At 43.4% G+C, this 27,791-nt stretch overlaps 4 protein-coding genes and 9 non-coding genes across 15 annotated transcripts; 11 read left to right on the forward strand and 2 right to left on the reverse strand.

Annotated features, from left to right (window-relative positions):
* Position 1: 1 nt before the first annotated feature.
* On the forward strand, positions 2–6,567 carry bpnt2 (3'(2'), 5'-bisphosphate nucleotidase 2). The gene is made up of 8 exons (XM_076031333.1): positions 2–524; positions 1,494–1,566; positions 1,735–1,881; positions 2,091–2,247; positions 3,645–3,740; positions 3,887–4,048; positions 4,414–4,548; positions 6,221–6,567. Exons 1-8 carry the CDS (start codon positions 406–408, stop codon positions 6,361–6,363), a joined length of 1,032 nt encoding a protein of 343 aa, XP_075887448.1. The 5' UTR covers positions 2–405; the 3' UTR covers positions 6,364–6,567.
* Positions 6,568–9,322: 2,755 nt separating this feature from the next.
* ankrd45 (ankyrin repeat domain 45) lies at positions 9,323–13,701 on the reverse strand. Of its 3 annotated transcripts, none has more exons than XM_076031336.1 (5): positions 13,182–13,701; positions 10,720–10,887; positions 10,399–10,484; positions 9,723–9,859; positions 9,323–9,508 (listed from the first exon to the last, which is right to left on the reverse strand). In XM_076031336.1, the coding sequence occupies exons 1-5, from the start codon at positions 13,414–13,416 to the stop codon at positions 9,502–9,504; spliced, it is 633 nt and encodes a 210-aa protein (XP_075887451.1). In that variant the 5' UTR covers positions 13,417–13,701; the 3' UTR covers positions 9,323–9,501. The 3 variants fall into 3 exon arrangements, with proteins under 3 accessions (XP_075887451.1, XP_075887452.1, XP_075887449.1); XM_076031337.1 differs by lacking the exon at positions 13,182–13,701 and adding an exon at positions 11,842–12,149 and having other exon boundaries at positions 10,399–10,481; XM_076031334.1 differs by lacking the exon at positions 13,182–13,701 and adding an exon at positions 11,842–12,144.
* trnaq-uug (transfer RNA glutamine (anticodon UUG)) lies at positions 11,312–11,383 on the forward strand. The gene has a single exon. It is a non-coding gene; the product is annotated as a tRNA-Gln (tRNA).
* trnaq-uug (transfer RNA glutamine (anticodon UUG)) lies at positions 12,344–12,415 on the forward strand. The gene has a single exon. It is a non-coding gene; the product is annotated as a tRNA-Gln (tRNA).
* trnaq-cug (transfer RNA glutamine (anticodon CUG)) lies at positions 12,499–12,570 on the forward strand. Its single transcript has one exon. It is a non-coding gene; the product is annotated as a tRNA-Gln (tRNA).
* Positions 13,628–13,699, forward strand: trnaq-uug (transfer RNA glutamine (anticodon UUG)). The gene has a single exon. It is a non-coding gene; the product is annotated as a tRNA-Gln (tRNA).
* A 564-nt stretch (positions 13,702–14,265) lies between the features above and the next one.
* trnaq-cug (transfer RNA glutamine (anticodon CUG)) lies at positions 14,266–14,337 on the forward strand. The gene has a single exon. It is a non-coding gene; the product is annotated as a tRNA-Gln (tRNA).
* Positions 14,338–15,106: 769 nt separating this feature from the next.
* Positions 15,107–15,178, forward strand: trnaq-cug (transfer RNA glutamine (anticodon CUG)). The gene has a single exon. It is a non-coding gene; the product is annotated as a tRNA-Gln (tRNA).
* Positions 15,179–16,093: 915 nt separating this feature from the next.
* trnaq-cug (transfer RNA glutamine (anticodon CUG)) lies at positions 16,094–16,165 on the forward strand. The gene has a single exon. It is a non-coding gene; the product is annotated as a tRNA-Gln (tRNA).
* Positions 16,166–16,694: 529 nt separating this feature from the next.
* On the forward strand, positions 16,695–16,766 carry trnaq-cug (transfer RNA glutamine (anticodon CUG)). Its single transcript has one exon. It is a non-coding gene; the product is annotated as a tRNA-Gln (tRNA).
* Positions 16,767–17,764: 998 nt separating this feature from the next.
* On the forward strand, positions 17,765–17,836 carry trnaq-cug (transfer RNA glutamine (anticodon CUG)). The gene has a single exon. It is a non-coding gene; the product is annotated as a tRNA-Gln (tRNA).
* Positions 17,837–18,353: 517 nt separating this feature from the next.
* Positions 18,354–24,304, forward strand: trnau1apb (tRNA selenocysteine 1 associated protein 1b). Its single transcript, XM_076031338.1, has 9 exons — positions 18,354–18,551; positions 19,169–19,266; positions 19,408–19,507; positions 20,769–20,821; positions 21,181–21,309; positions 21,761–21,877; positions 22,158–22,461; positions 22,805–22,847; positions 23,336–24,304. Exons 1-9 carry the CDS (start codon positions 18,513–18,515, stop codon positions 23,470–23,472), a joined length of 1,020 nt encoding a protein of 339 aa, XP_075887453.1. The 5' UTR covers positions 18,354–18,512; the 3' UTR covers positions 23,473–24,304.
* A 1,095-nt stretch (positions 24,305–25,399) lies between these two features.
* On the reverse strand, positions 25,400–26,537 carry fitm1l (fat storage inducing transmembrane protein 1, like). The gene is made up of 2 exons (XM_076031339.1): positions 26,340–26,537; positions 25,400–26,078 (listed from the first exon to the last, which is right to left on the reverse strand). Exons 1-2 carry the CDS (start codon positions 26,516–26,518, stop codon positions 25,400–25,402), a joined length of 858 nt encoding a protein of 285 aa, XP_075887454.1. The 5' UTR covers positions 26,519–26,537.
* Positions 26,538–27,791: the final 1,254 nt, after the last annotated feature.

The following is a 27,791-nucleotide window of genomic DNA, read 5'->3' on the forward strand; positions in this document are numbered from 1 at the left end:
AGAGAATTGATTGTTCTGCTTGAACTCCAACACCAACGACTGACGGCGGAATCAGGTCCGTGGTCCGTGTGCAAGACTGGCGAAATGTCGCTACTGACAACACAGCTCGTCGCTCATTCGGTGAAATTATTTTCTCGGCCGGCTGTTTAACGTCTCGCGAACTGCTGGAATTAGCTGTCGCTTCAGTTCGCAGTCTACCTGCGGCTATTTGCTCGTAAACCGTCGATATAATTAGCCGACGCGCGAAGGCACAAGCGTGAATAAGCGGCATGTGGGTGTGCTGAGGCTGCGGTCGTAGTTGGGAGCCACGTCACTTCGGCCAGCTCCGTTGGTCCCGCCGCGTCTCCACGTCGTGAGCACCGCGCTGTCCTCGTTTTCACCGCTGAGAGTATTTTCTCTGAAATAATGGCTCCGATGGGCATTCGGCTGTCTCCGCTCGGCGTGGCCGTGTTCTGCCTCCTTGGAGTCGGCGTTATCTACCACCTGTACTCGGGAGTGATCTCCAACCGCCTGGCTGCCTTCAGGTAAGACGGCTGCAAGTCGCGTATACATGCATACATACATACATACATACCAGTCAAAAGTTTGGACACACCGGTGTCTTCTTTATCTTAACTACTTTCTACACCAGGCTGGGCAAACTTTCTGACTGGTGGGCCTCAAGGGGTTCTAAAATGTGTGTGTGTGTGTGTGGGGGGGGGGGGGGGGGGGGAGCAGCAGCAGATGGATGGAATGTTTTGGTGACCCACCTCATACACTGTCGATACACAGTGAAGACATCAAATATTGGAGAAGATATGTGGATTAATTTGGTAAAAATACCTCAATATGTTATGTTCTATATATTTTATATGAAGGGTGTCTATTCTAGATCGTTAAGCTCAACTTACTTCACACTTGTTTGTTGAATACATATTCCATATGTGTTCATTCATAGTTTTGATGAATGCCTTTATTGACAATGTACGACGTAAATAGTCATGAAAATGAAAGAAGAAACACATTAAATCAGAACTATGCGTCCAACCTTTTTGACTGGTAGTATACATACTCACATACGTACGTGCATACCACATATCCAATGTTTGATTTCCTAATAATTCCCATTGGCAATGAGAATCCAGTCTCTTACTTTTTCGCACTCCCAGCTCCAACAAATTCTCCTGCATTTTTTTTTCAGAGTTCTCCTGAGCTTGGCTTTGAGTCTGGTCCATCTCTTTTCATATGAGTCAACCAACACTGTTCTTGATTTTAAGATCTTATGTAAGCACTGAGTGTGGGCTACCCTGCCTTCACCCCTAAGACAGCAGGGGTTCGGCTCCAGCAACACGTCCGTGTCCCTGAATGCATGAGAAAGCAGGTGTTGAAGATGAATGGAAGTTGACCCTTTCAAGTAGATCCACTGGTAGCGTCTCCTGAAAAAGGGGAGCAGAAAAGGGGTCATCTATGGGTTTGCAGATTCGTGACTGACACATTCTTGTTTTGTTGTGCAGACAGAGGAAGTCTGTGGATCTGAGAGAGCTGCTGGCCGTCGCTGTGGAGGCAGCGGTGCTCGGTGGGAAAGAGGTAAAAAAAACAACAACAACACTTCCAGCTGCGTGAACTGGTATCCAGTTTATAATTTTGGATGAGAAATCCATCTCTACTGCTTCACTATGAACAATAAACTGTCTGCGCTCGTACACGTACAGATGGATACGAAGGTGTGATGTGAGTTGCTTCCTTCACCTCCAGGTGAAGACGGTGCGAGAAGAAAACGGCTTGCAGGAGACGATAAAGAGCAAGACCAAGGAGGGAGCCGACGAGCCTCTCACCATGGGTGACCTCAAGTCTCACAGAAAGATGTTCAACCTCATCAAGAACACTTTCCCCCAAGTCACCGTGAGTTCTATCGGCAGTTTGCGGTTGGCCGTCGCCTCCTGCTTCCCATTCCTGTGCCCACGCCCAACTTCATACAAGTCAAACTGGAAAAACCAGACACTGAAATGTGTTGCTTGGGGAGGGACGGGCAAGAGACTGAAGGATTATGCCTGGCATAAGCCAGCCAATGAGCTGGTCCTGTGGGTCACTGTGCATGTGTGTGTTGACAGGTAAACAGTGAGGAACATGACAAGGAGGAGGACAAGATCACTTGGAGCCAGAACATTCCCGCTGACATACTGAATAAGATAGAAGGGAGCAAGCTCGTTCCGGTGGATAGCGTCACCGTGTGGATCGACCCACTGGATGCCACGAAGGAATACACAGGTGTGCATGTCGTCATCTTCCAGTGTTGGCCCAAGGAAACCCTGGAGTCACAGTGGTTTGCTGGGAATCCAGGGTTTGGGAATCCAGTACGTGACCAATTGTGCTCGTGAATGGCGTGTAGGACACACCCACCTCGTCGAGCACGTTCTGTACGCAGAAGTGTTGACGGCAAGACGGGAGTGTTACAAATATGGGGAACACTTTTGATAACGGCACACTTTTAGCATCAACAAATTATTTGCAAATATTTTATTTATCATTTATAAATCATTGTTTCTACATTGCACATTACTTGTGTGTTCATTGTATATGCATACCGTAGAAACAATGGATTATGGGTAAAATAGGCTATTTACATCCTCAATCCATCATTTATAGTAGTATTAAGTAGTATTATAGTCGCAATATTAGTAGTATTAATGCCTGTGTTAATACCTGTACTTATACATCAAGGAACCAAAACCTTAATAGCTGCTAAAAGTGTGTACTTGTACCAAGTGTTCTCAAGAAATCTTTGTTTGCTCCTTCACAGTCTTCTTACTAACTGTTAGGACACTGAGAGGGACTGTGCCTGGGCGTGTAGATTAAAGGGAAACAGGAATGCAACACGCCCAATTAGGTCCATGCACTGTCATTGTAAGAAGCACAACTGTACAACATCAGTGTAGCTGAATACACTCCAGTCTTCTTCGTCATCAGTTGTCTCATGTGTGCACAGTGTCAGTCGATGTTCATGTGATGACTGACAGGCCTGGAACATCTACGTTTTTTCTACACACAAATTTACTACATTTATTATTTTTTTTCTTGTTTCTTGTTTTAAATCTTGTTTAAAAGGAAAAAAAAAATCATCATTTTTAAACATGTCCATATCTTTGAAATTGAAAAGTCAATGTACTTCTTTACACACATTGGAGCTAAAAACTTAACATATTGAAGAAGAAAATGTTGAGTTCACTTTATATTGAATGTTGACAAGTGCAAGTTGTCCAGTCAAGACATCGTTTGTCTGTTCTGTTCAGAAGCCTTGTGTTCCAATTCATTCATTCATTCATTTTCCATACCCGCTTAGTCCCAAGCTCAGGGTCACGGGGGTCTGCTGGAGCCTATCCCAGCTGTCTTAGGGCGAAGGCGGGGTGACACCCTGGACAAGTCGCCAGTTCATCGCAGGGCATGTTCCAATTGTTATTTCAATATTAAAACCTTACTGCTAAATTGTACGTGTGCTGACAGCTCTCAGGTGAACCTAAATTTGCTTTAAGCACATTTACAAATATTCCTCAACAGAGTGTGGAGGACACTCTCACATCTGTATTTTGACACCTGTATGTATGTATGTATGTATGTATGTATGTTCCACTCTGCTCCTCCTCTTCATCATCTCTTCCATGTCTTAGAAAAACTGCTGAAGTACGTGACAACGATGGTGTGTGTGGCAGTAGATGGTAAACCAGTCATTGGAGTCATACACCAGCCCTTCAGTGGCTTGACTGGTGAGTGTCTGCAGCTTTGCAATCTTACCATTGTGTTAAAAATGATTTAGTTTTTTTTATTGGGAGTGCGTGACGACAGTCAACTTGGAGTTGTTTAAACAGTAATGATGCCTCTCCCACTTCTGCCCACACACACACCCTCCCAGCCTGGGGCTTCGTCGGTCAGGGATCAAATATGAGGCACCGCCCGTCCTACAGCGTCAGTCCTCCGAAGGTGACTGTGTCTCGCTCCCACTCGGGAGAAGTGGCCAGCTTCGTTCAACGTGCTTTTGGAAACAGCACGACTATCATACCAGCAGGTGGCGCAGGTGAGGTGACAACCCCCTCCCCATCTTCCCCAGGCTCTGCCATGTGTGCCAGTCAAGCCGCACTGACTGGGAATTGCTGACTGTTTAAGCTCGTTGTATAATCACAAATCAAATTGCAATTGCAATTTCAGTCAGAATTAATTGTCGATGTATTTTCTTTCTCCAAAATGCTCAGCCTTTGAATGAGCCTTAGAGGGGACCCAGGTCTTTGTTGACATATCGAGCGTGTTGGCAAATCTGGCAATATTTGAGGCCGTGTATTCCACTAAAGACGGTTCCGCTTTGAGGAATTGAAACCAAGGCGCCCACTGCCTTTTGCTTGGACAGTACGGGATGAGCCGAACACATTTCTTTTCCTCTTCCAGGATACAAGGTCCTGTCCCTTTTGGAGATCCAGACTAATGAGGCGGACGCCATGGACCAAGCAGACCTCTACATCCACGTCACCTACATTAAGAAGTGGGACATCTGTGCCGGCGATGCTCTGCTGACCTCCCTGGGTAAAATCACTTCCGTTATGTTTCAACACCGTTGAGGCCGCCCAGCTGGGTTTAACGAGACACTTGGTTTGCATCGTTGTTAGCGACTGCGACATTTCCTTCTGTCTTCGTCACTCTGGGTTCGGCTGTGTAGACGCTTGAAAGAAAAGTGTGTCCGGGAAGAGGTTGTTGATTTGAAATGAAGAAATTATCTTGATTCATTTTCCATACAAAAACGACGTAGCACATAAATAATGTAGCACATCGGTGAGTAAGTATGAGAAATAAGCCTCCAGTTGCTGACAAACAAAAACCCTGAGCACGCAAAGGTCTAAAGACCACTACTGCTGGGCCTCAGCATGGCTTATGTAGTCATGGACCCTGTGTACCTGCAGGGGGAGCACACTAGAACAGAAGGTTATTATTACACACACACACACACACACACACACACACACACACACACACACACACACACACACACACACAGTCCATAAGAAATAGCTTTAACTGAAGATATGGGCTCCTCCTTCATCAATAGCACAGACGGTCTGCACATCAAGCACCAATCAAAGTGTAACCTGTTAATGAGTGAGATCTCATCTGTCTGACGCCATGAGGAGAAAGCCAACACACAGTCCCAATGTCATGTCCATTGATTCTGCTTCAGTGTGAATTGTATTGGACTTCCGTTCCCATTTAGTTTTATTTTACAAATCAATGAAAATACAAATAGCAATAACATTCAATCAAAGTGTGTTTGTAACAACGGGACTCCCCAGAAGCTTCTACAGCTTATGAGCAGCGGCCCAGACACCATACAGCAACCACCAATCACAAATCAATCACCCAGTTCCACCCAATCCAACCCAACCTAAAACCAAAAACTTCCCCTGATACAAAGACACTCTCTCACACACACACACACACACACACACACATCAGATGCTGGCGCATGAAACTACATACATGGATGCAAACGTACGCTAAAGAGAGAAATTCATCATTTTAAATCCTCAACTGTTATCAGTAGTTTTAGAATGAGACATGATTTAATAACATCGGACATCATTCAAAAACAATGCTTGCTTTTTAGAGATGGACGGAGACGCCGACTCTTTCATAGTGCTGTCAATATCAGTCCAGTTTGTTGAACCTTCACAGGTTTTACACTCAAACTAGCACAGTTCAGCTTCTTTTTCTTTCCCTTAAGTTGTCTCACCCCAATGCCTTCCCCCACTCATGATAACACAAGGGGAAAACAACTGAGTCTGTCATTGAGTCTTAATACTACATTATACATTACACAGGCATTATAAAAAATGTGCCACTCTGTAAGCTTCAGAAGTTTATAACCATATAAATGAGGATCAGAGGGAGCATTAAGATGACTCCAATAACTTTCTTTTTTAAGAGCTGTAATTTCCAGATATGGCTGGGATATGTATAACACTATAAAATATCAACAATCAATCAAATAAATCAATTAAATTAGCAATAATTCAAATGAGGCTCAAATGAGACTTACAAGACAAGTGAGGATATCCAGGAAGTCTAAATGATTTGCTAGGTTATTGATACCACATGCTAATTATCCTACCAGTTAGTGTGTTAGCCCGTCATTCTCACGTCAACCAGATGCTTGTTGATGCCACTGTGCTTTACCAATGACTTTTAACCTCCGTACTTGTAGGGGGGAAAATGACCACCCTGAAAGGGGAGGACATTGACTACAGTGGAGAGCCACTGAACAAAGGCGGACTGATGGCCAGTGTGAACGTGGACCACAACGCGCTACTGCAGAACCTGCCCAAGTTGGACCTCGATAAACACTGAGAGATACACACCGAGCCATTGGTTAGTTTGCCCAGGCGGTTCTGCTGAACCGTCGCCATGGAGGGACAGCGGCCCCTTCGCTGATCCGATGGATTGGGGGCCACTAACTAACAGACACGGCTGCCAATGGGAACTAACTGCAATGGCTGGCGCAGTATCTCTGAACACACACCGGTGTACACGTACATGCAGCGAAAGGAAAAATAATGAAACAATACATCATGCATATTGACAAAGACACACCTTTAGCTGAGCACTGGACAGTGTTTTCCCTTCGCTGATGTGAGGACAACAGACGAGTGAATCTCTCAACCAATAAGCACAATGATGAAATCAACGTTTGGTGACACAAACAACTTTTTTTCTTTTTTTTTTTTTTGTAAGTCCCATCGTCATCACATGTTCTATCTGGAGGAACACACACACAAAAAAAAAAAAAATCACCAGATGGTGTTTGTTAAACCAACATCACTGAGCCACCAGACGACCACCTTGTCAATGTAAGACACCGGATGGAAACCATGGGCCTCCGTCGCCCAATCAGCTTCCAGCTTCCACGCTGGAGTCAGCCGTTGTGGAATAGGAGCACCTTCGAACAACAACACGTCTCTGGAGTGGCTCTTCTGTCCTCGAGCTCCAAGTGAAGTTCATTACGGTGTGGAAACTGATGAGCTCTGGACTGTGAACCTTGACCTTTGCCGTAGCTCAGATCAGTAGATTGATTTGTAGACACTTTATTTCTGGAGAAAAAGCCTTGCTGTGTGCCATGATGGTGAAGAAAGAGTTCACATCTTCAGCTGGTCATTGCCATGTTTAGGTACGCGTGCTCTCATGCTGGGGTTGATATATATTTATTACAGCATTATTACCAGGTGTTGCTGTGTGGCTGCTGGGAAAGTAAATAAACTGTTACGTGTGTGAGCACCCTGATCAGTTTGGGTGCGCAGGAACTAATGTCAACATTTTAGTTTTGTATTTCTTTTTTTTTTTGGTCCTCATAACCCTGCAAATAAGTGAAAGAATCGACTGATCCCCCCCCACGTGCTACAAGTGAGGGGATCGACTTTCAATTGCATTGTAATAAAGACCGGGTGACAATGTGGTTTTGTACGGAAGTGCGTTGCTGCCACCCAGGGGAAAAAACACAAAAAAAACAAAAAAAAAAACAGGGCTCAGTATGACGTTACAATGTGAAGCTCTGACATTTTTACGCGATCATTTTCACGTTCATTTGTGAAAGTCCTGTTATTTTGTGATCATTTTCATGTTTTGTGAAAGTTTCACATTATATTGTGATTTTCACATAAAACCGTGAAACTATGACGTTATTTCGGGATAATTTTCTTGTTATATAACGCAAACTTTTCAATCAACTTGAGTTGATGCAAGTGCATTTACGTGAAAATGATCATGGAATAACGTGATAGTTTCACATTTTTCCGTGATCATTTTCACGTTATAACGTGAAACTTTCATAAAATAACGTGTCATTTATCACTAAATAACACGATCAGTTTCACGTAATTTCGGGATAATTATCTCGTGAAAACATGATGATTTCACTCTATACTGAGCCCTGTTCTATTTTTATTTTTTTCTAGGGTGGCAGCAATGCGCTTCTGTAGTTTTGCCTTTGCGGAGAACAAAAATGAAAATCCCATGTGACTCGACGAGCCTGTCAACGGGCCTCTGAGATTAAAACGGCGCTGTATCATGTATCACCCAGACATTTGAGAAGTGAGGCTGGCTGCTCACTCAGTGTGAGCTCTTCTGGCTTCTTTTCAAAGTTTACAGTAGCATTATTATTATTATTTTCCTACAGTCGTCTTGACCATGTCATAAAAAAAATGAGCTCTTCTGAGAGTCCAGCAGCCAACCCCCCCTGGCCACATTTGAACCAACGTGCATGTTGGAAATACCTGGAGGGGGTGCTGTTGCGTCTCGAGCCGTTTTGAAGCTGTTTTCTCTGCATGCTTAAGCTACATAGAACTTTTAATAAAGAATGACCTTTTGACACTTTTGTCCCCTCCTGTGCAGCAGAGGTAGACGTTCCTACTCCGTGCTCAATCTGGGAAAATATATCTAAAAAAAAAAAAAAAAATCTGTGAAGTTTGATCAGTTCTTCGGTGTCTTCCATTGATTGGTCTCACTTTGCAGAGACAACAGCTGAGCGGTGGTGGGAAATGTGGATGGTTAAATCAATGACTGTGACGTCATGCTCGGGCAGAGCAGGCTGAGGTGGAAGAGGTCCCCTCAGTTTGGTAACATAGGATTCAAAGAGAGGTTGTGCTCCTGATGGGCTGGTGTGTGTGTGTGTGTGTGTGTGTTTGGGGTTAAAAAAACAGCTTTGTGTGTCAGCTGACCTTTTGACCAGGTTGGTGTTCAGCTGCATGTGAGTCTCTCTCACACTCATCGTGCGTCTTGCTGTTAATTCCTAATAAAAACTCAGCGTGCATGAAGGTCAGAGCTGTGTCTCCTTTTGTCTCAGTTGTAAAAGTAAAACTCTTGAAATGATCAGTCGGCAGTAGTTCATGCATGCACAGAATACGTTTCATACTGCGTTGCACGATTGGTGCTATGTGATGCACTGGTGCACTGTTAACTAATGAGTGACCTGCGACGTGCAAATTGCCAATAAGTAGACCTTCACTAAACCAAAAGTACACACAGGAGAAGAAGAGACTGCCTAATATCTGCCCTGTATCAAAAAATACAGATACACCTGTTTGAAATGATTCTTCGGGAAATGTATTGGAACAATGGTGTACCAAGCAGTGGTGGGTTCGAGGCAGCGGCTCTGGGGACAGGAAGACAGACAGGAGGCAGAAAGATGATGAGCTTCTCTTCTGGACAGGATCAGGAATGACTATCAGAGGGACAAGTCTGACATCATGCATGTTGGAGAGAAAGTCATAGAGGCCAGACTAAATGTTTAGTCCATGAACAGAGTAGGTACAGTGAATACAGTACACGCTGAGATTGGTGGTGGCAGGCGGAAGGCCTACAGGACATGAAGTTAATGTGTGAGAGAAGAGGATGCAGAGGACAGGGTTGGATGGATAAACAGCTGGAAGGAGAGGACTGGCATTTCTCAGAGCTCCCTATACTTCTCACTCCTCCCCTGGGTTGGAGAGGACCTCAGCCCCTGCAGTGAGATTGCAACAGCGCGTTAATAAGAAAAGACAAAATGCAATAAATAAAAAAAAAGCTGATCAAATTACATATAGGACAGCTTACATAAACCTAATGTAACTACAAGATCAACCTAGTCAGAAAACAGCAGTTATGAAATAGTATAGTAGCAGATGGAGGTAGTTATGAAGTGGACATTATAAATTAAAAAGCTCCATAAAACTCACAGCAAGCTGAGTTTCTTCAGAATGGGTTGGAGAGTGACCTCCATTTCTTTCTTCTGGCTCTTCAAGTCTGCAACTGTTAAGTTCTCTTCGTTTTGAAGCCAGTCTGACTTTGAAGAATATAAACGTGTACAGATGCTCTGTTCACGAGTGAAAAAAAGAAGAGGGCAAAATCAGACCAATGAACTGAGAGACGTAGTTAAGTAATTCATGTTTAACACACCTCTTTTACCCGCACTCACCTGATTAACATGTACAGGACATATATTAATGGTGTTACTGCAGCGAGCTAACTGATTTGGGGAGCAATTTAAACAAACTGGTTGACTATCGTGGGTGGAATGTGGCAAAAAATACTCATCCAGATGTGGATTTTGTTTTGCAAACACTCGAGCATAGGTGTCAAACGCTGGTCCGCGGGCCAAATTTGGCCCGCAGTGTAACATTTGACCAGCAGGGCAATACCAAATGACTACTAGAGCTGGCAACTCTGAACAAACACCACGACAAGTACAGCAACCTGGACACAACACAAAGGAGCCAGAAAGTAGCGGAGATGAAAAGAAGTTTGGTTTCACAACAGACCATTTCACATTTTCTCTCTGTACTTTTTCTTGCTGCTGTGTCTATCGGCCATAGGGGGGGAAAAAAAGGAAAAAAAAGGTAAAAGCTGCGTTACCTTTTCCTCCCTGGTCAGGTGCTTATCTGGGTCGGTGATGAGTTGTTTTACAAAAGAAACGTATGCTACCAAGTCCTGTTCAGCTGCTGCACAGAGACACACAAACGGCTTTAGAGTAGATAGGCTGTCTGTGTAGGTTCACAGTCATCCAGGTCATCTTAATGTTGAAGGGTTACGTTTTGTTTTTTAGAACTGAGGAAGCCTTTTGGACTCGAGGTGAAACGTCTTCAAGATTGCAAAGCCATCCAAACACTGAACCCCTCAACATTAGGCCCATGTGTATCTTTAACCTGAGCGGCTTGAAGACACATTGCATTTTACCTGCTAGTGCGAGGGAGTCAGCGCACTCTGTCCTGCAGTACTTCCTGGCCAGGTCTGCAGGCTTCTCTCCCCAGATCGTCTCGGCCTGGATGGCAGCTCCCAGCCCCACCAGAGTGATCACTGTGTCCAGGTGACCCCAGCAAGCGGCCAGGTGCAGCGACGTGTATCCTGGAGGACAGGCACTGTCAAACTGAGGCCACTCTTCTTCTTTTGTATTATGATCATGGTTCGTATATGGAACATTTTACTGAAGAAGAAGAGTGACATAATACGAGTGTTGGTAGTTAGTGTCACTCTTTCAAACCACTTTGTGGTCACTTTCAAGTTTTAAGTAACTGAAAGAACTTCAGAATTCAAACTATAATGCTTGTGTAATCTATGGCTACGAGGAATGAGTACCACAATGAGTACTGAGTACTGCAATAAAACTCTTTCTGCCATGTTCTTTACATTGTCACGAGTACTCTAATTTTTAGAGAATCACATGATATTTCTTGTATGTTCTTGCCAGATTGGTCAGTGGTAGGCAACATAACATTTAAAACAGTTGTGTTTATTGAGTTGACTGCCAAGTCAGGCGTGTTGCATGTGCGGTTCCATGGTGTAATGGTTAGCACTCTGGACTTTGAATCCAGCGATCCGAGTTCAAATCTCGGTGGAACCTCAGCGTTTTTCGTTTTCTTAAAAATAGAACTTCAGTGACTGAAACGATGTGCGAATAAAGCAGCGTAATCCAATTTCCCCCCCCTAATACTTCAGGTTTAAAGAGAAACATTCCAAGGCTGCGTCTTAGATCGCTTTCACAGCGAGAGTGGGAGGTGCTATAGGGCACAGCACAAATTTACATAGTAAACTTTGAACTTGCATGCATTACTCTCTACTCAAGCGAGAGTCAAAAGTCACATTAAAACTGAAACTGATCATCATTAAAAAGTGAAAGAGTGAGATCAGCTAAAGTTACCATATTCACAAACCACATGACCGGACTGCAACAAGTGTGGTATTTGACAGAAGATTTGTCTCCTTTTTCTTTTCAAGGATAGATAGGACCTTATTGTAACGTGTGAACCAGACGAGAATCACTTTCTGAGGATCTGTTGTCAGGTCTGGTGACAGCCTCACCTCTGACAGTGCTCTCATTCACCTGGGCTCCATTGTTGACCAGTTCAGTGACGATGTCGCTCCTCCCCAACATGCAGGCAGTCATCAGAGCATTTCTACCCCCCTCATCTTTATAACTGAACAAATCCAGCTCCTCCTGCTCCTCTGTGGCATTCACTTCACCAAACAACTCCTTGATGCTTTCCAATTCCCCAGACTGCACAGCTTCATAGATGTCTTTCTGTATTGATTCCATTCGTACCAATCGCTAACTACCAGCACGATCCCGCCGGAAACTCAGGCTGACTGGAATTTAGAATGTTGCACGACGTTAGTTTATTCAGAATTCTGAATTCCGCAGCACCGTGTCTTTAAGTCTTTCATTTAGAGATTGAAGTCAGAATTCTGTGGTCAGTAGACCAGTCAGTGGAATGACAGGAGTGTGTTTAGTACCAATTCCTTGTTTCCTTTATTTCTTGGTTTTACTCTATCCTGAACTGACTTTTAATTCTCGCCAGGCAGTGGTTCCATGGTGTAATGGTTAGCACTTTGGACTTTGAATCCAGCGATCCGAGTTCGAATCTCGGTGGAACCTCTGTCTTTTCCGTTTTCGTAAGAACAGACCCTAGACCTTGGTCTCAATCACATCCACAGTACCACGAGGTGTCCAGGTGGCATGGTTCCATGGTGTAATGGTTAGCACTCTGGACTCTGAATCCAGCGATCTGAGTTCAAATCTCGGTGGGACCTGTTTGAGGAGGGAGGTGAGATGAAAGCTGCATCATTGCGTTCTTGGAGAATATCTCTGGATTTATCTTTACACTGGTCTAAACCAAATGTTCTTTCTTTGTCTGGTCAAAAGTGCACACAATGCAAGCCAGAAACAGCTTTTTGGCCTAAAGTGGTACAAAATAATAGTGTGTAGTGCATGCATTTCTCTGCAAGGGTGAACTCACTGTTGTCATCAGTAGTATGCACTCTTGAGTAGTGATCTGATTAAAACACAAATTCCAATGAAATCCATTTCCAATCCTCTTGACTTGCAACACGTCATACATTTGGAATTTCACGCAAATGATATTCATGAGCTGTCGGCGTCAGCCATGTCAGCATGAGCAGCTGCTACTCCAGCCAAAACCATAAAACGTTTGCAACCAAGTCAAAACTATCTGAACTGAGACTAAGACACTACAAAGACTGGGGGGTGGGGCGGGGCACCAAGACCAAGACAGACTGTGGATGACCAGGATGCACAGACATGAAGTATTCTGGCTTTGCAAATCCTTTGATGAATCTCTTCATCAGTTTAATCTCTCCACAGGAATGACGACGCTGACATCTGTGTCGAGATCCTGCCTCACCTCTGACGGTGCTCTCGTTCACCTGGGCTCCATTGTTGACCAGTTCTGTGACAATGTCGCTCCTCCCCAACATGCAGGCAGTCATCAGGGCATTTCTACCCCCCCCATCTTTATAACTGAACAGATCCATCTCCTTCTGCCCCTCTGTGGCATTCACTTCACCAAACAACTCCTTGATGCTTTCCAATTCCCCAGACTGCACAGCTTCGTAGATGTCTTTCTGTGTCGATTGCATTCTTGCTAATAGCTAACAACGGGCAAGATCCAATTGTTTAGCGTTGCCACGACAACAGCGTCACGTGGTGGGATGATGCGAGAATTGTTTTTCTATTCCCCTGGGTGACGCTGTCGCGACTCATTATCCCACTGCCCTGCCACAGCGATGGCACAGGTAGGAGTTCGTGTAAAATCGTTGGATCGTGGAGTGTGTTTGTGAGGACCAGAGTGGTTCCATGGTGTAATGGTTAGCACTCTGGACTTTGAATCCAGCGATCCGAGTTCAAATCTCGGTGGAACCAGCGAAAAATATGAACTGCGCGCTTTTACATTACGTTGACATAATTGATGGCCATTATGAAAAATACTAAACAAAAATTAACAGCGAAATGGTTAAAGAAAATGCTGCAAACCACCCGGAACTCCACTGCTTTTATAGGCGCGCAAAAAAATAATAATTAAAAAAAAAATAAAAAAAATAATAAAAAAAAAAAAAATATATATATATATATATAATATATATATATATATATATATATATATATATATATATATATATATATATATATATATATATATATATATATATATATATATATATGTATATATATATATATATATATATATATATATGTATATATATATATTTTTTTTTAACAGCAATAATAATAATAATAATAATAATAATAATAATAATAATAAAAAAGATAGTTTTCATAACGTGTGCGTTTGTCAGTTATTAGTTGTATAATTAGAGAGGGGGTGTAGCTGTCTTTTGTCCAGGACTGGCCATGCATAAAGTTGTTGCCACAGTAGAAGGACTCGCTGCCTTTGGTATGAGATGAACGCAGACAAGGGGGCTGGCAGGGGTTCCATGGTGTAATGGTTAGCACTCTGGACTCTGAATCCAGCGATCCGAGTTCAAATCTCGGTGGGACCTGATTTTTGGAGCGAGCCGACATGAAAGCCGATGCGGATCTATAAAAAGTCAACACGTGGTCCAACTTCCTACTCTCATACCTATTCACGGTGGAAGTTAAAATAAGTTTATCTCTCTCTCTGTCTCTTTTAAATGCGTTTGAAGCTTCGCGTTTTATTTACTTTCTTTGTGTGTTGTGTGGCCCACTAGCGTCATGTGTCTATGGTACAATGGTTAACAGTCTGGACACTGAGTCGAGATGAAAAAACGAAATCAAAACACGTTCACAATGCTGTGGCTTGTAGAATGAATACTGTTTTGATTTTCCCAAAGTCCCCCCCCCCCCCCAGTACCTTTAACTAAGGTTTTTTTTTAAAAAAAATGACAGCACATTTCCAGGCCAATAACACGTTCAGTTACCACGAACGTGACATTTAATTTACTGCATTTTTACTGACCAACAAACTTTATTTTTTTGTTTGTCCACTAGATGGTACTATTGATACTATTTCTTGACGGTGCTTGGTGTCGTGCTGCGCTCGCTTCACATGCGCGAGCGCGCTTGTGCCCGTGCACGAACACATTCCATATAGCTTTTTAAAGACGTAAAAAAAAATCTAATCAAATCAAAACAAAACAACAACCTCCATTTCATACACGATTTTGATGGAATGGAATACCCCCTTGACAAAAGCATCCATTCAGGGTTGCCGGGGAGGGTCTGCTGGAGTTGTGTGTCACACACACGTGTGTACCGTGATGTGTTTTGCTATGCCACACCCAACACCACGGTTCCATGGTGTAATGGTTAGCACTCTGGACTCTGAATCCAGCGATCCGAGTTCAAATCTCGGTGGGACCTGCTTTTGGGAGTGCGCAAAGCATGAAAGGCAAAACATCCACTGAAAGTCTGCACTTGTCAATCATCATAGAACTGTTCATACGTCTCAGTGCTAAAATTAGCTCGTTAAATAAGTAAGGGCGTGGTCCAGGATCACGAATAACACGGAATAACTCTCCGAATAACAATTTGCATATTTGATTTAAATTAATCAATTTAATTTGAATTTTGAGCCCTGACATTTCAATTAATAATAATATTAATAATATTAATTGTGGTAATATTAATTTTGATGACACAAAGAGTCATACAAGATGTTCCGAAGCTAAAGGTGCACCATGCAAAGTTTGGCAAGGTTTGTTGCCAAAACTTGAATATGCAACCCATTAATATGTTGCCGCTAAGTGTAGAATTTTTGTAAGATAAAAGTAGTTTGGGTTTAATGATCCCAAGAACAGTTAGCGCTGGCAAGTTTGGGAGGAGGAAAGTCCGTGAATAAGTGTTGCAATCTAAAATCTGATCAATAAGCAGATGAGACAATTTTATATGCTGTACCTTAAACAGTTAACGGCGGCAGCAGTGTTCCTTGTTTTAGTGATTACATTCATGATTATTTTGTGATTCTTTTTAGTCCTCATCTTAAGCTCCAACGGTAGTGTTTGTGGGAGCTGCTGGGAAAAAGCAGCGTTGGTGTTTTTGTGTCTTAAACCCATTCCTTCCTGGTTTTGATCATATATTGAACCAAGGTTTATAAACTTTGGTGGAGTTAGCCAAAAGCGAGCAGGTGTTGCTTGGATTAGCCTCGACTGGGTACAAATTCAAGACAGTCAATCTTTCAATGACATTGTATATAGAAGCAAATACATTTGTAAAGCCTCTATATGTAAAGGTTGACAAGAGGTTGGATGTCTGTTGCTGTGCCACACCCAACACCAAGGTTCCATGGTGTAATGGTTAGCACTCTGGACTCTGAATCCAGCGATCCGAGTTCAAATCTCGGTGGGACCTGTTTTTGGGAGTGCGCAAAGCATGAAAGGCAAAACATCCACTGAAAGTCGGCACTTGTCAATCATCATAGAACTGTTCAAGGAAAGTCCGTGAATAAGTGTCGCAATCTAAAATCTGATCAATAAGCAGATGAGACAAATTTATATGCTGTACCTTAAACAGTTAACGGCAGCAGTGTTCCTTGTTTTAGTGATTACATTCATGATTATTTTGTGATTCTTTTTAGTCCTCATCTTAAGCTCCAACGGTAGTGTTTGTGGGAGCTGCTGGAAAAAGCAGCGTTGGTGTTTTTGTGTCTTAAACCCATTCCTTCCTGGTTTTGATCATATATTGAACCAAGGTTTATAAACTTTGGTGGAGTTAGCCAAAAGCGAGCAGGTGTTGCTTGGATTAGCCTCGACTGGGTACAAATTCAAGACAGTCAATCTTTCAATGACATTGTATATAGAAGCAAATACATTTGTAAAGCCTCTATATGTAAAGGTTGACAGAGGTTGGATGTCTGTTGCTGTGCCACACCTTACACCACGGTTCCATGGTGTAATGGTTAGCACTCTGGACTCTGAATCCAGCGATCCGAGTTCAAATCTCGGTGGGACCTGTTTTGGTTGCGAACCCACATGAAAGTCTAAACCCAACGAAGAGCTGACCAAAACAATTAAACTTTCTACCATTGTACCTCTTAAAAGAGGCCATAATGCAGAACCAATCCAAGACAATTACTGGGTTGTCTTTTTTAAAACTTCAATTTATCATTCACTTCATTGCTGTAGGACTTGGCCTGCATCTGCTCGCTCAAGGGTTCCATGGAGTAATGGTCAGCTGGATCCAGCAATCTGAGTCCAAAGCCCACTGAAAGCCTAATTGAAAACAAGAATGTTGTCTGTGTCCAGTCTTTTGGTACCTTATAGTTGTTTAACCCTTGATTTTACCTTTATTACACAAATAAAAAAAAAAAATCATTTATATTGAGAAAAGGAATTAATAAACCATGATTACAAGAACATTATCTTTTTTTTTTTTTTTTTTTTTTTTTTTTAAAGCATAATGCAAATGCATTTGCCTCCATATTAAATGTCACTGAAAGATTCACTGACTTGAATTTGTACCCTGGGTAATAAAAAAAACAAACTCTTATACCAAAACGCGTGAATTTAACAACACCTTCAAATAACAATTCAAGGTAGTTTAAAAGTACACACATTTGATAACAGACCACAAACCTTTAATATTTGAAATGATCTGTGGTAAAGGCCATTATCTTGTCAAACTGGATGGAACAGACTACTAAAACACATTGCACTTTGACTCTAATTGTTGATGCAATGTATGCCAAATTCAAATCTCACACACACACGTATGTTGTACATACACAGTACCGTGAGCTTTGTGCACGATTGTCACTTATTAGTCCTGCGTGTTTATTCTGCGATTGTTATTGAGATGTGGGAACCCACAAACACTTTTGGTGATAACGGAATTTTATTGATTGGTTGAAACGGCGAGACAGAAACGGCGAGACAAAAACGTCTCTACGTGCGGAGAAGCTGCAAAAATCGATAAAAGTTGATTCTGATCACTATCCTCCTCGAGGACAGAGGTTCCATGGTGTAATGGTTAGCACTCTGGACTCTGAATCCAGCGATCCGAGTTCAAATCTCGGTGGGACCTAATTTTCTCCCTTGACGACGGCGATCAGCGGCATATCAACTAGAGAAAGTCAATATAGTTTTATGGGGGGAAGAAGCTGCTTGACATTTTCATGCAATTGTCTTACATTACACCAATAATGTACATGAAAGTGCGATCTGAAAGCGAAATACAACAATTGTATGACACAATAACACACCATGCAAAACATTGTTTGGGTCTAAAACATTCATAGGTGGCCGAATTGCAGGCGTAGCAGTAATTGGTAGGGCGCGCGCCTATGTGCATTAATTTAAACGGGCTTCCTATATTATTCAAAACACGCTGTTTCAAATGTAAAGCTGCCTCCATAGCTGGAGTGGAGTCCTTGACAATTCTGACTCAAAGCTTAGAATGTTGAATATAAAATAGGATCATGCCCAACAAATTAGAACGCAAGTAAAAGGCATGGTAAAAAAGACTCACGAAACAACCAAATTCAGAAACCCGGAAGTTAAGTCTACAGACAGAGCGCCGTACGACAGCGGAAGTTGTCTCAACTGTTTGAACCGGAAGAGATTCGCCGACCAAGGTTTAACCTGAATGTGACGGGCAATTTCACGTCGTCAAGTTCGAGGGTTTTATTTTATTTTGTTTTATTTCATTTTACATTCACCTGTCCAACAGTCACTCCACGGTTGTTTGTGCCCCCTGCCTTATGATGTTCAACAGGCAGACAAGCCTCTGGATGGGTGACGTACGTTTTTCGTCCATTTTTCTTCAAGCGTGACTCGGTTAGCTTAGCCGCGCACTGGGCTTGTTTTTCTTGGTGCTAAACCTTCCTTCAAAAAAAGCAGTAAAGCAAATATAACTTTACATTTAACAGTCAGTGATAAGTGTTTGACTCTTTATGATATTGTGTCAGCCTTACCTCCGTACATTCTAATGTAAATCACTTAACTAAAGAATCACGATTGATCACATCCGGTTTTGTTTTTGTTGTTGTTGTTGTTGTTTCTAAGCAATGTCCGAAATCCGAATCGTTCGTCCAGTTGTTGCCTCATATGGAGAGATAGAGGTTATAGAAACAATACAGTATGAACCACAACATAGTCTGCTTAATTCATTAGTCGGTTACATCGGTTAGATGCTAAACGTCCCCCCAGAACCGCTGAACTTCCTTGCAGCACATATTAATTCAACGAGGAACTGTAAACAAAAGCTTGTGGTTCTGTGGGGATTACGATGATACGTCGCTATGCTATACTGCACTATTACACGCTCTCATGCCGCATCTGATGCATCAATATTCACTTTTGTAATAGTCCTGGAAATATTTTATGTGTATTGATCAAAATGAATCTGTGTGTTCAGTTGGACCCATACATGGATGAGAACTTCATCAAGCAGGCATTCAGCGCTATGGGGGAATCGCCATGTGGAGTTAAGATCATCACTCACAGGATAACTGGGTAGGTGGCGAAGTTTTCAAGACCATTTTCATTATCACTTGAAACAAAACAACAAAAAACAACTACATTTTTAACCGAAATGTGACATTAAATTTGGTGGCAAAATAACATTTTTGTGTATTTTCCCATCCTCTCATGCAGAGGCTCAGCAGGATACTGCTTTGTGGAGCTGGCAGACGAATCAAGCGTTGACCGCTGTGTCTCAAGACTCAATGGAAAACTGGTTCCTGGATCGAACCCGGTCAGTTCTGTGGTGTACTTTCAAAATACAACTCAAATATTTTTTTTATTAACAAAATATCTACTTCATTATTTTTTTCCCTCCAGAAATATATTTTTAAGTAACTGACTACTTGAACGCAAACTTCCATTTCCAACAGTATGAAGTTGTTGACGGTGGAGAGTGGGGCTCAACTGGCATTGGTCAACCTTTTGTTTAAAACTTCAGCATCGTCCCAAATTGTCATTTGTCTTTCAAACATTTGTCTTACAAAGAACTTCAGAAGTGTAAAGCTGTTCTTACTTAAAGTGCTATTATTAAGGTATCTGAAGTATTTGTAACCTGAATGCATTCAATGAAGCAGTGTTAGTCAGTCATGAGAGAAATGGGATCTTAGGGAGGTCACAGTAATGGCGAGAGAACTTCCAGTGGCCATATTCTAGATACTTTTAAGATGAATCATTTTAAGAGACAGATTTTTTAAAAGCATATCTTCCTTCTTTTCTGAAAGGGAAAATACTTGAGTTTCTTCATTGTGTCATTTCATTTTAGTGAGTGTATAACTAGTGTAACGGAGAGCGCAAGTCATGGAGTTTTTGGTCGCAGGCTAAACATTTGCAATTATTACATTGTAACTCAAAAGTGAGAAAAAAGTCCCTTAAAACAATGTTTTGAAATGTTTTTAAAGTTACTGAATGTAAGACATAAAGAACCGCAGCAGATTAACTTCAGAAGCCAGCTGTAGCTGAGGTCATGGCAAGACTGTTGATATCATAGCTGAGTGTGATGAATCTTCCTTTTCCCCATCTTTTTCTATTTTGCATCCAGAATTTTGCGATGGAACACACTAAAATAAAGTGTCCCCTCTTCCAAATTGAATAAAGAAAAGTTGTATGACCTCTTTAAGGGTCTGTTCAAGCGAACCCAATATCGGCGTGAGGTTGTGAGCTGCAGCTGCTTGCTTCTAAATTTGAACTGCTGCAAGCCCGGAGAGCTGGCCAAGCCACTGGGCTCCCCTGTCCACTGCCTGAACCTGCTGCTGCAGGTGGCTGACAGGCTGCTTGTACATGAGTGCACTTTGTTTGAAGCCGGTGAATAGAGTCTCTGGTAGCAACTAACTGAGGAATGGGCTAAAGGCTGTTCTGAGTGGTGGAGGTATGTAAACCCAGATAACGACCATAATAACTCCACTTTTCATTTCCAGCAATATCAGTGCTATACTGTAAGCCGGTGGTGTTTGAGCTCGGCTCATTGCCTCTCTTCTCTCCTTCTTTCCACGCAGCCCCGCAAATTCAAGCTCAACTTCGCCACCTACGGCAAGAGGCCGGAAGCGGGGTAAGAAGTTTGTCACCACGCGGTTTCTCATTCGCTGACGAGTACTGCTCTTCCCGTCTCTCACTTCTGCAGCCTTGAAACGGCTAAATAGCGCCAACAGCTAACAAGCTGATAAGATGATGCAGACACCGTAGAAATAATCAATGTTTGATAAGAAAAAAGAAGAAGAAAAGAAATAAAGAGACAAATGACAGATTATTACCTGGCGAGTAATGGACAATGTAAACAAATCCGTGAGATTAGTTTCATTTATTTCTTATGCATAACTCTGGTGTCTTGCTCTGTGGTACATCGATGATTCTGTCGTCTCGGTACCGAAGGTTGCTGCTGGGTTGACCTGATGTTTTGGTTTCCGCCAGGCCCGAGTTCTCAGTGTTTGTGGGCGACTTAGCCTCCGAGGTGGACGACTTCCAGCTGCTTCAAGTTTTCAAGAAGTTTCCCTCCTGTAAGGGAGCCAAAGTGGTCACTGACCAGTACGGATACTCCAGGTATGTCAGATGCTCGAGACGCACCAGGCCCTGGAAATATTGTCTAAGTGCACAGTCAAGTGCTGTTTCTCCAATTGCATTTATGCTTTAATGTGTTGTTTGCAAATTCTTCTCTGAACAATGAATTTCAAAGTTTTTTGAAAGAATGTGATTTTTCTTTGTCTAGATAGCAGTGCTGGATGTTGACCACCAATGTCTTCTATTTCTGGACAGAAGGCTGAACAAATGTTTTCTCCGTCTTATGCTAAAACTATTGTTTTCCCCATATAGGCTAAGCAAGAGCAACTCACAATTCAAGTGATGCTACCTCATGTTAAAAGTAAAACAACAAGTTTCAGTTCTACCATAATAATACCCAATTATATTCTCTTTTTCAAATTGTTTCTTTAAATGCCAACTATGGAGCGTGTAGTTGCGTGGCGGCGAGCTGTAACTGCGCTTTGACTTGCAGAGGCTACGGCTTCGTCAAGTTTGCCGAGGAGAGCGAGCAGAAGAAGGCCATCGAGGAGTGCCAGAGCACCATGTTGGGTGGGAAGCCCCTCCGGCTCAGCATCGCCGTGGCAAAGAGGTAAGACGGGTCGGGACCCGCCCACCAGTTCAGAAACACTGTCTTGATGCATCTCAAAATGTTCTTTCTCTGTGTTTTTACTAATGTAGCACCTGCTCAGCTTAGCTCTACTTGTTTTTATAAGCCTTTCCAGCTGAGATGATCCTGTGCTTCTGGCACCCCTGTGAGGTCTCCGGCGTTGCAGCGGCTCTCAATTATCATGGAAAACGACCAAGACCGTAGTGCTGAAACTGCAATGGAAAAGCGGCGCAAGTAACCTGATCTGGTGTTGTGTTTGCAGCCAGAAGGTGAGCAACTACGTCGGAGGCCAGGGCCAGAACTACCACAGCAGCTACGGCCAATCGCAGTCGTCCTACTATGGCAACAACAGCGGCGCGGCTCAGAGTGGCTACTACTCGCAGTGGGGCGGCTACGACCAGTACGGCGGCTACAACACCGGCTACAACACCGGCTACAACCCAGCCTACAACAGTGGATACAACTACAACTACGGTGCCTATGGGTACCCGCCTCCAAGTCACGCGATGCCCCCACCTCCCATGGGCATGCCACCCACGTCAGCTGACATGTCTGGAGCTGCAGAGGTGAGTGATCTGTTTAAGTGTGTGTGTGTGTGTGTGTGTGTGTGTGTGTGTGTGTGTGTGTGTGTGTGTGTGTGTGTGTGTGTGTGTGTGTGTGTGTGTGTGTGTGTGTGTGTGTGTGTGTGTGTGTGTGTGTGTCATCTTTCTCGCACTCTGATACTAGATACTGACAAATATAACTTAAACAAATGTGATTGCATTTGTCAGTCGAGGTATTTCATTTTGTGAAATGACTGGATTTTCACGTGTCTTTGAGTGACTTCCTGTCCATAGGGTTAGGGTTCTATATTCTCTTGTCTTATGTGTGCAGGGTCTGAGGAAATGTATTGTTCTCTTGTGTCCACAGGGCAATGATGAGACAGGGGCAGCGGAGGACGATAACATCGAAGGTAAGACACTATTTCAGGCTCCATGTAGACGAGAACTTCACCCAGAAAGACCAAAGTATTTCCTTTGTCTTGTCTGCAAGCGACTCGCCACCGAGCGAGGATTTAGAAACTGTGGGAAAGCAGCAGTAAATTGATAGCAACCAGTGAAATTAGAGAAAAGGCTGCAAAGTAAGGACAGCAAAGTACCTTCAATGTCGCTAACTGCTGATATTTTTTACAAGTAAGCAAAGAAAAAACTATAACCACCATTCTTGACAGCAAACTACCATTAACAAACAAAAGTAAACGGAATTGCCGTAAAATCTCACGGGACAAGATGTTGCAAGAATGGAAACAGCTGCAAATCGCAGTTGTACTTTGTTGAAATTTTGGGATTATCGCTTTTATTTTGTGAAAAACAGTCATGGAAATGCAGCTGGTGATGTTTGGACCGCTCTTAACCGAATCTTACCGGCGCTGACATGATTTTTTTGTTTGTTTTGTTGCAGAACCCATCCCCGAGTGTGACGTGGAGCAGTGGAACAAGCATTTTATGCTGCAAAGTGAGGAGTTGTACGATGCCTTGATGGATTGTCACTGGGAGCCCCTGGACTCTATAGAATCCCCTATCCCCCCCTGCTCTTGATAGTTATTACTCCTCTACTTTGTCACCAGATCTTAATAAAAGAAAAAAAAGAAAAGAAAAGAAACATCTTTTTAATGACGTTTGTCATTAAATCAATTCTTCATCGTATAGCATGACACAGCACCCATCAGGATCGGCCAGCGGCCACAATCTCAAATTCTCTTGGTCACCGTTTTCAAATACGTACAGATGTTGAGTTGATTTTACAGCTTACTGTGTTAGTCATATGAAGACATTTTTTCAGAAACGTTTGGCTTTGCAATGTCGTGTATGAAATATGTATGTGGGGGTTTTGATGCAGAAGCACTCACTCACCCAAGTGTGATTTGAGCCTCCACTGTGCTGCTGCAGCAAAGAGAAGAGACTCCACTGCCTTCACCATCTTAAATATACACTGGCGAAGGAAGAGGCTGCTTGTGTGCTGACTGTTTATCTCTGGAACAGGTTCTCATCAAAAGAAAACGTTAATTGTTTCCTGCCTTACTAGCTATGATTGGAGTTACGATGTTGGACTCTTCTTTTGCCTGTTTTTAATGATGGATTGTTCCCATCATGTTTTATCCTGATTGGATGTATGGAAAAAAAACCCAAACGGTTATATTTGGCAATCAGACATGTTGTATTTACAAACAAGACTGCTGTCTATCCAGACACATTACGATTGGTGTGCGACCACCGGCCATGGGACATCTCTCTGCATGCAGTTTATGGGTCTGTGCTTGGTTTGTTGTGCTCAGATACAATGGCAGATTTTCTCCATGTTGTGTGATGGCTAATGTTTGGTATATATTTTCTCTCAAAAGGTTTTAATAATAAAACAGATTTAACTGCCCTGATGTCTAGTGTGGCATTGCTTCCTTGTGTGGCAATGCTGCCACACTAGGAAAAGAAAAGAAAGAAAACAGGGCTCAGTGATGGCGATAGTCCTACATTATAACGTGAAAGTTATCACAAAGAAAACTGAAACTTTCACGAAATAACGTGATACTGAGCCCTGTTTTTTTTTTTCTAGTATGGCAACAATGCGCTTCCGTACATACTAATACTAATTTTGTCAATGTTGCTCAAGAAATTCAGGATCTCACCATGCCTCAAACTGAGTTTAAAGTAAAGTTTAATAGAATCATGCAAACGAGACGGTTTGCCTCGCTTCGTTTAGTTTATATTCGTTATCATGAAATGATGATGATGTTCATGATGATCATGTAAAAACACCACAAAACCTTTCTCGTAAAAATGTGAAAATTATCACGAGATCACGTCATCGTTTCACGTTATAACGTGGAAAACGATCACGTACAAACGTGAAACTTTCACGAAATAAAGTGATGGTTTCACGTTACAATGTGAAAATGATCACGTGAAAACATGATCATTTTCACATTCTAACGTGATGCCAAACCCTGTTTATTTTTCTAGTGTGGCAGCAATGCACTTTTTTGGTGTGTCAAATTGTTCATCCTTCTCCCAAGCTTGCCAGTGAACTATGTTGGTCTTCGCACATCATAAATTGTGACTCTGTGAACGAGACCCCGTCTATGTGCATACATACATACAAGATCCATCCTATGGGTAAGAAACCAAAACTTTTATTTCACAGCGATTGTGTACTTACACAAATATGTTTATGGATAGAATATTAAGCTTTTGCCAATTCTGACAAACTTTACACACTGTACTTGTGGAAGTTAATCAAATACACATGAAGGTCTACAGTCTTCTGACATGAGACAGAAATGTCTTAACTGAAAGTTCTACACACTTTTATTTGTCCCTTTTTTTTTTTTCTTAATTTTCAGCAAGATTTCTTGATGTTGCACGACACAACAAACAGAACAAGAGATGTTTGTAGATCTTTGGTCAGAACCTTCAGGTTTCTACCAGTGCAGCCACAAGTAGGTCTTGCTCTATTTCCAAACATTTTTATTCAGTTGCTGTGATTTTGACTCTGATTTGCCTCCTCAGTGTCATTATCCCTAGGCTTGGTGCTGAGCAGTCCCTGTCCAGGCCTTCCAGGGCAACACCAGCTGGGCCCCATGCGATACCAGCCCTGGTACAGACCCCTCCAGCTCAAACAGCCCAGAGCCCCGCCCAGGAGCTGCGTCGGGAACTGAGGGAAGTAGGCCAAGAGGCAGAGGAGCAGAAAGATCCAGAGCCAGAGCAGCAGAACACAGAACATGAAGAGGATCCTCAAAGGGGCGTCTGAGATCCCGCCCAGCCTCAGGTAAGGTCCAAACACAGCCGTTTCCTCCACGAGCAGCAGGCAACACAGACACAGGAGGAAGATGTCTTCTGAGACCTCGTAGCCCCTCCACACCATCCCCGCTCTGAGGCACTCGAACTTACTCTCGCCTTCCCGCAGCACCAGCAGAGGCTGCCCGTTGCTTACTTCTGGCCCGGAGGCCAACGGTTCGTAGCAGCTCCCCGTGGTGTTCTCCAGAAGATCCAGCAATTTGCAGAAGCTGAACCACAGGCCTCCGGCCCAGGCGAGCCGCGAGAGGTGGCGCGCTGACAGGGAGAGGGAGCGGCGGATGGAGAAGGAGAGAAGGAAGACGAAGGAGCCCACAAAGACGCAGGTCCAGCCCCATCCGGAGCGCAGGAACAACCTGGGAAAGAGAGTTCCAGTCGTTTCGATGAAACACAGTCTGCGCTAACTGTTGGTGCGTAGCTCAGTGTTTCAGCTTTAATGTCTGAAGGATGTCAAATCTAATCTAGCCTTCATAAATATTTATAAATGAAAAAGAACCCAAAAAATATATACAAAGGATAAAATGTTGCGTCGTATTAAATATTTCACACCGTCTTCAGAGTTCTTCAGAGTGTGACACAAACCCGAGAGAACGCCCGAGATGTCCAGACCGACTCACCTGTAGAGGAAGTGACTTCTCTTGGCAAAGATGCTGTGCTGGGAGACCCAGAGACTCAGTACAGGGCCGAACATCACCACTGCTGACAGCAGCAGGTGGAAGTGCTTCCGGAACACATTGGTACCCAGAAAGTGGGCGGCCAGGTCTGTCAAGACCACCAGCAACGTGTTGAGGAACATCTGGACCCAAATGCAAACCTCCGACCACACAAATTGACCTTCAATTCCTTGATGGAACTCTGTCCTGAAAGCAGCAGTGTCTGTACAGTTTAGCGACCTTGGACCAAACTGCCTGCACTCTGTTATGCAATAAGGTCAGAATCACACGCTTGCATCCCTGTGCATGACTTCCACCAAAAACCCTGTGCAGATTGAATAATGTTGGCTTAATATTGGCCAAAGTGAAGGTTCGATCCTTGAGTGCGTTATTGTCGGGTTAATCCCAGTCGGGGGGGTGCGGGGGGGGATGCCAGCCGTGCCTTTACGAAGAGCTATCGTCCGCTGATGTCAGCTCCTGGTCTTCTGCACCCGTGCATACTGTAGACCGTAGTCAGCAGCTGCTTCAGACATTCCAGTAGACAGCAGCAGATATATGCACGCTCTTAAATCCAGCCGTGAAACTCTCCAATCCTGAAGGCCTCTCACTGCAGACGCAGTCACTTCAGCTGCACCACCCCTGCTTTCACGGGGAGCGTCGTCTTCTCTGGGCCTCGACTTGCAGGTCCTGGTCTTGGTTCCGCCCGACCGTGCACAGATCTTCAACCGCTCACTCATCGGCAGCCCAGCGTGTTCTACTTAGCGCCCGGTCATGACTGCGCTGCCCTTGGGAGACATCCAGCGGCTTCAGCAGAGTGTCTTTAACAGTAACTGTAGCTTCCCTGCTCCTCTTCCTCTGACACCGCCCTCTCCACTGCGCATATAAAAATATGGCATGTGTTCCCACCCTGCCGTTCACCTCCTGGACCTTGGAGGTGTCACATTGCTCCTGCTGAGATAGTTGAAGGGGGGTAAAGAAAGGTTCTGCCCGGCGTTTAATAGCTTCCTGATTGATGTGGGTCCCCCAGTGTAGGCAGAGTGACCCGAGCAGTGCAGTGCAGTGCAGTGCATGAAAAATCAAACATTTGCTACGGTAGTTAGATGAAACGCGTCACATTACATGACTGTCTGTTGCAAGTTATTGAGTGACGCAGACAGACTGCTGCAACAGCTGAGTCTCAGCCTCCATGCAGTGCAAAGGTTGCCGCTATTAATAAGCACGCATGCACATGTCTTCACACACACACACACACACACACACTACACGTTTTTACTTTAAAGGTTTTTTTCTTGCATGCCAATATTGTTTCCCTCGAAAGTAGGTCCCCCCCCAAAAAAAAACTCTTCAGAAATTGATCATCAATGCCAGCCAGAATCATTCAAGGTGGCTTTGTCACTGACCACCTGGAGGGGCATG

This window comes from Nelusetta ayraudi, unplaced genomic scaffold (assembly GCF_046127955.1).
Source record: "Nelusetta ayraudi isolate G7.1 ecotype Tasmania unplaced genomic scaffold, CSIRO-AGI_Nayr_v1 ptg000033l, whole genome shotgun sequence".
Classification (NCBI taxonomy): Eukaryota; Metazoa; Chordata; class Actinopteri; order Tetraodontiformes; family Monacanthidae; genus Nelusetta; species Nelusetta ayraudi.

What these genes read in the sequence shown, in the direction of transcription:
- ankrd45 (XM_076031336.1), bottom strand. Translation starts at nt 13,416, where the DNA reads ATGCAATCGACACAGAAAGACATCTACGAAGCTGTGCAGTCTGGGGAA. An exon ending in TGACTCCCTCGCACTAGCAG is followed by an intron (nt 10,485 to 10,719) that starts GTAAAATGCAAT and finishes GTCTCTGTGCAG; the next exon opens with CAGCTGAACAGGACTTGGTA. An exon ending in ACCTGACCAGGGAGGAAAAG is followed by an intron (nt 9,860 to 10,398) that starts GTAACGCAGCTT and finishes ACTCGTGAACAG; the next exon opens with AGCATCTGTACACGTTTATA.
- fitm1l (XM_076031339.1), bottom strand. Translation starts at nt 26,518, where the DNA reads ATGTTCCTCAACACGTTGCTGGTGGTCTTGACAGACCTGGCCGCCCAC. An exon ending in AGAAGTCACTTCCTCTACAG is followed by an intron (nt 26,079 to 26,339) that starts GTGAGTCGGTCT and finishes TCTCTTTCCCAG; the next exon opens with GTTGTTCCTGCGCTCCGGAT.
- trnau1apb (XM_076031338.1), top strand. Translation starts at nt 18,513, where the DNA reads ATGATGTTCAACAGGCAGACAAGCCTCTGGATGGGTGAC. An exon ending in TGGTTCCTGGATCGAACCCG is followed by an intron (nt 19,508 to 20,768) that starts GTCAGTTCTGTG and finishes CTTTCCACGCAG; the next exon opens with CCCCGCAAATTCAAGCTCAA. An exon ending in GGCAAGAGGCCGGAAGCGGG is followed by an intron (nt 20,822 to 21,180) that starts GTAAGAAGTTTG and finishes GGTTTCCGCCAG; the next exon opens with GCCCGAGTTCTCAGTGTTTG.
- bpnt2 (XM_076031333.1), top strand. Translation starts at nt 406, where the DNA reads ATGGCTCCGATGGGCATTCGGCTGTCTCCGCTCGGCGTGGCCGTGTTC. An exon ending in ACACTTTCCCCCAAGTCACC is followed by an intron (nt 1,882 to 2,090) that starts GTGAGTTCTATC and finishes GTGTGTTGACAG; the next exon opens with GTAAACAGTGAGGAACATGA. An exon ending in CATACCAGCAGGTGGCGCAG is followed by an intron (nt 4,049 to 4,413) that starts GTGAGGTGACAA and finishes TTCCTCTTCCAG; the next exon opens with GATACAAGGTCCTGTCCCTT.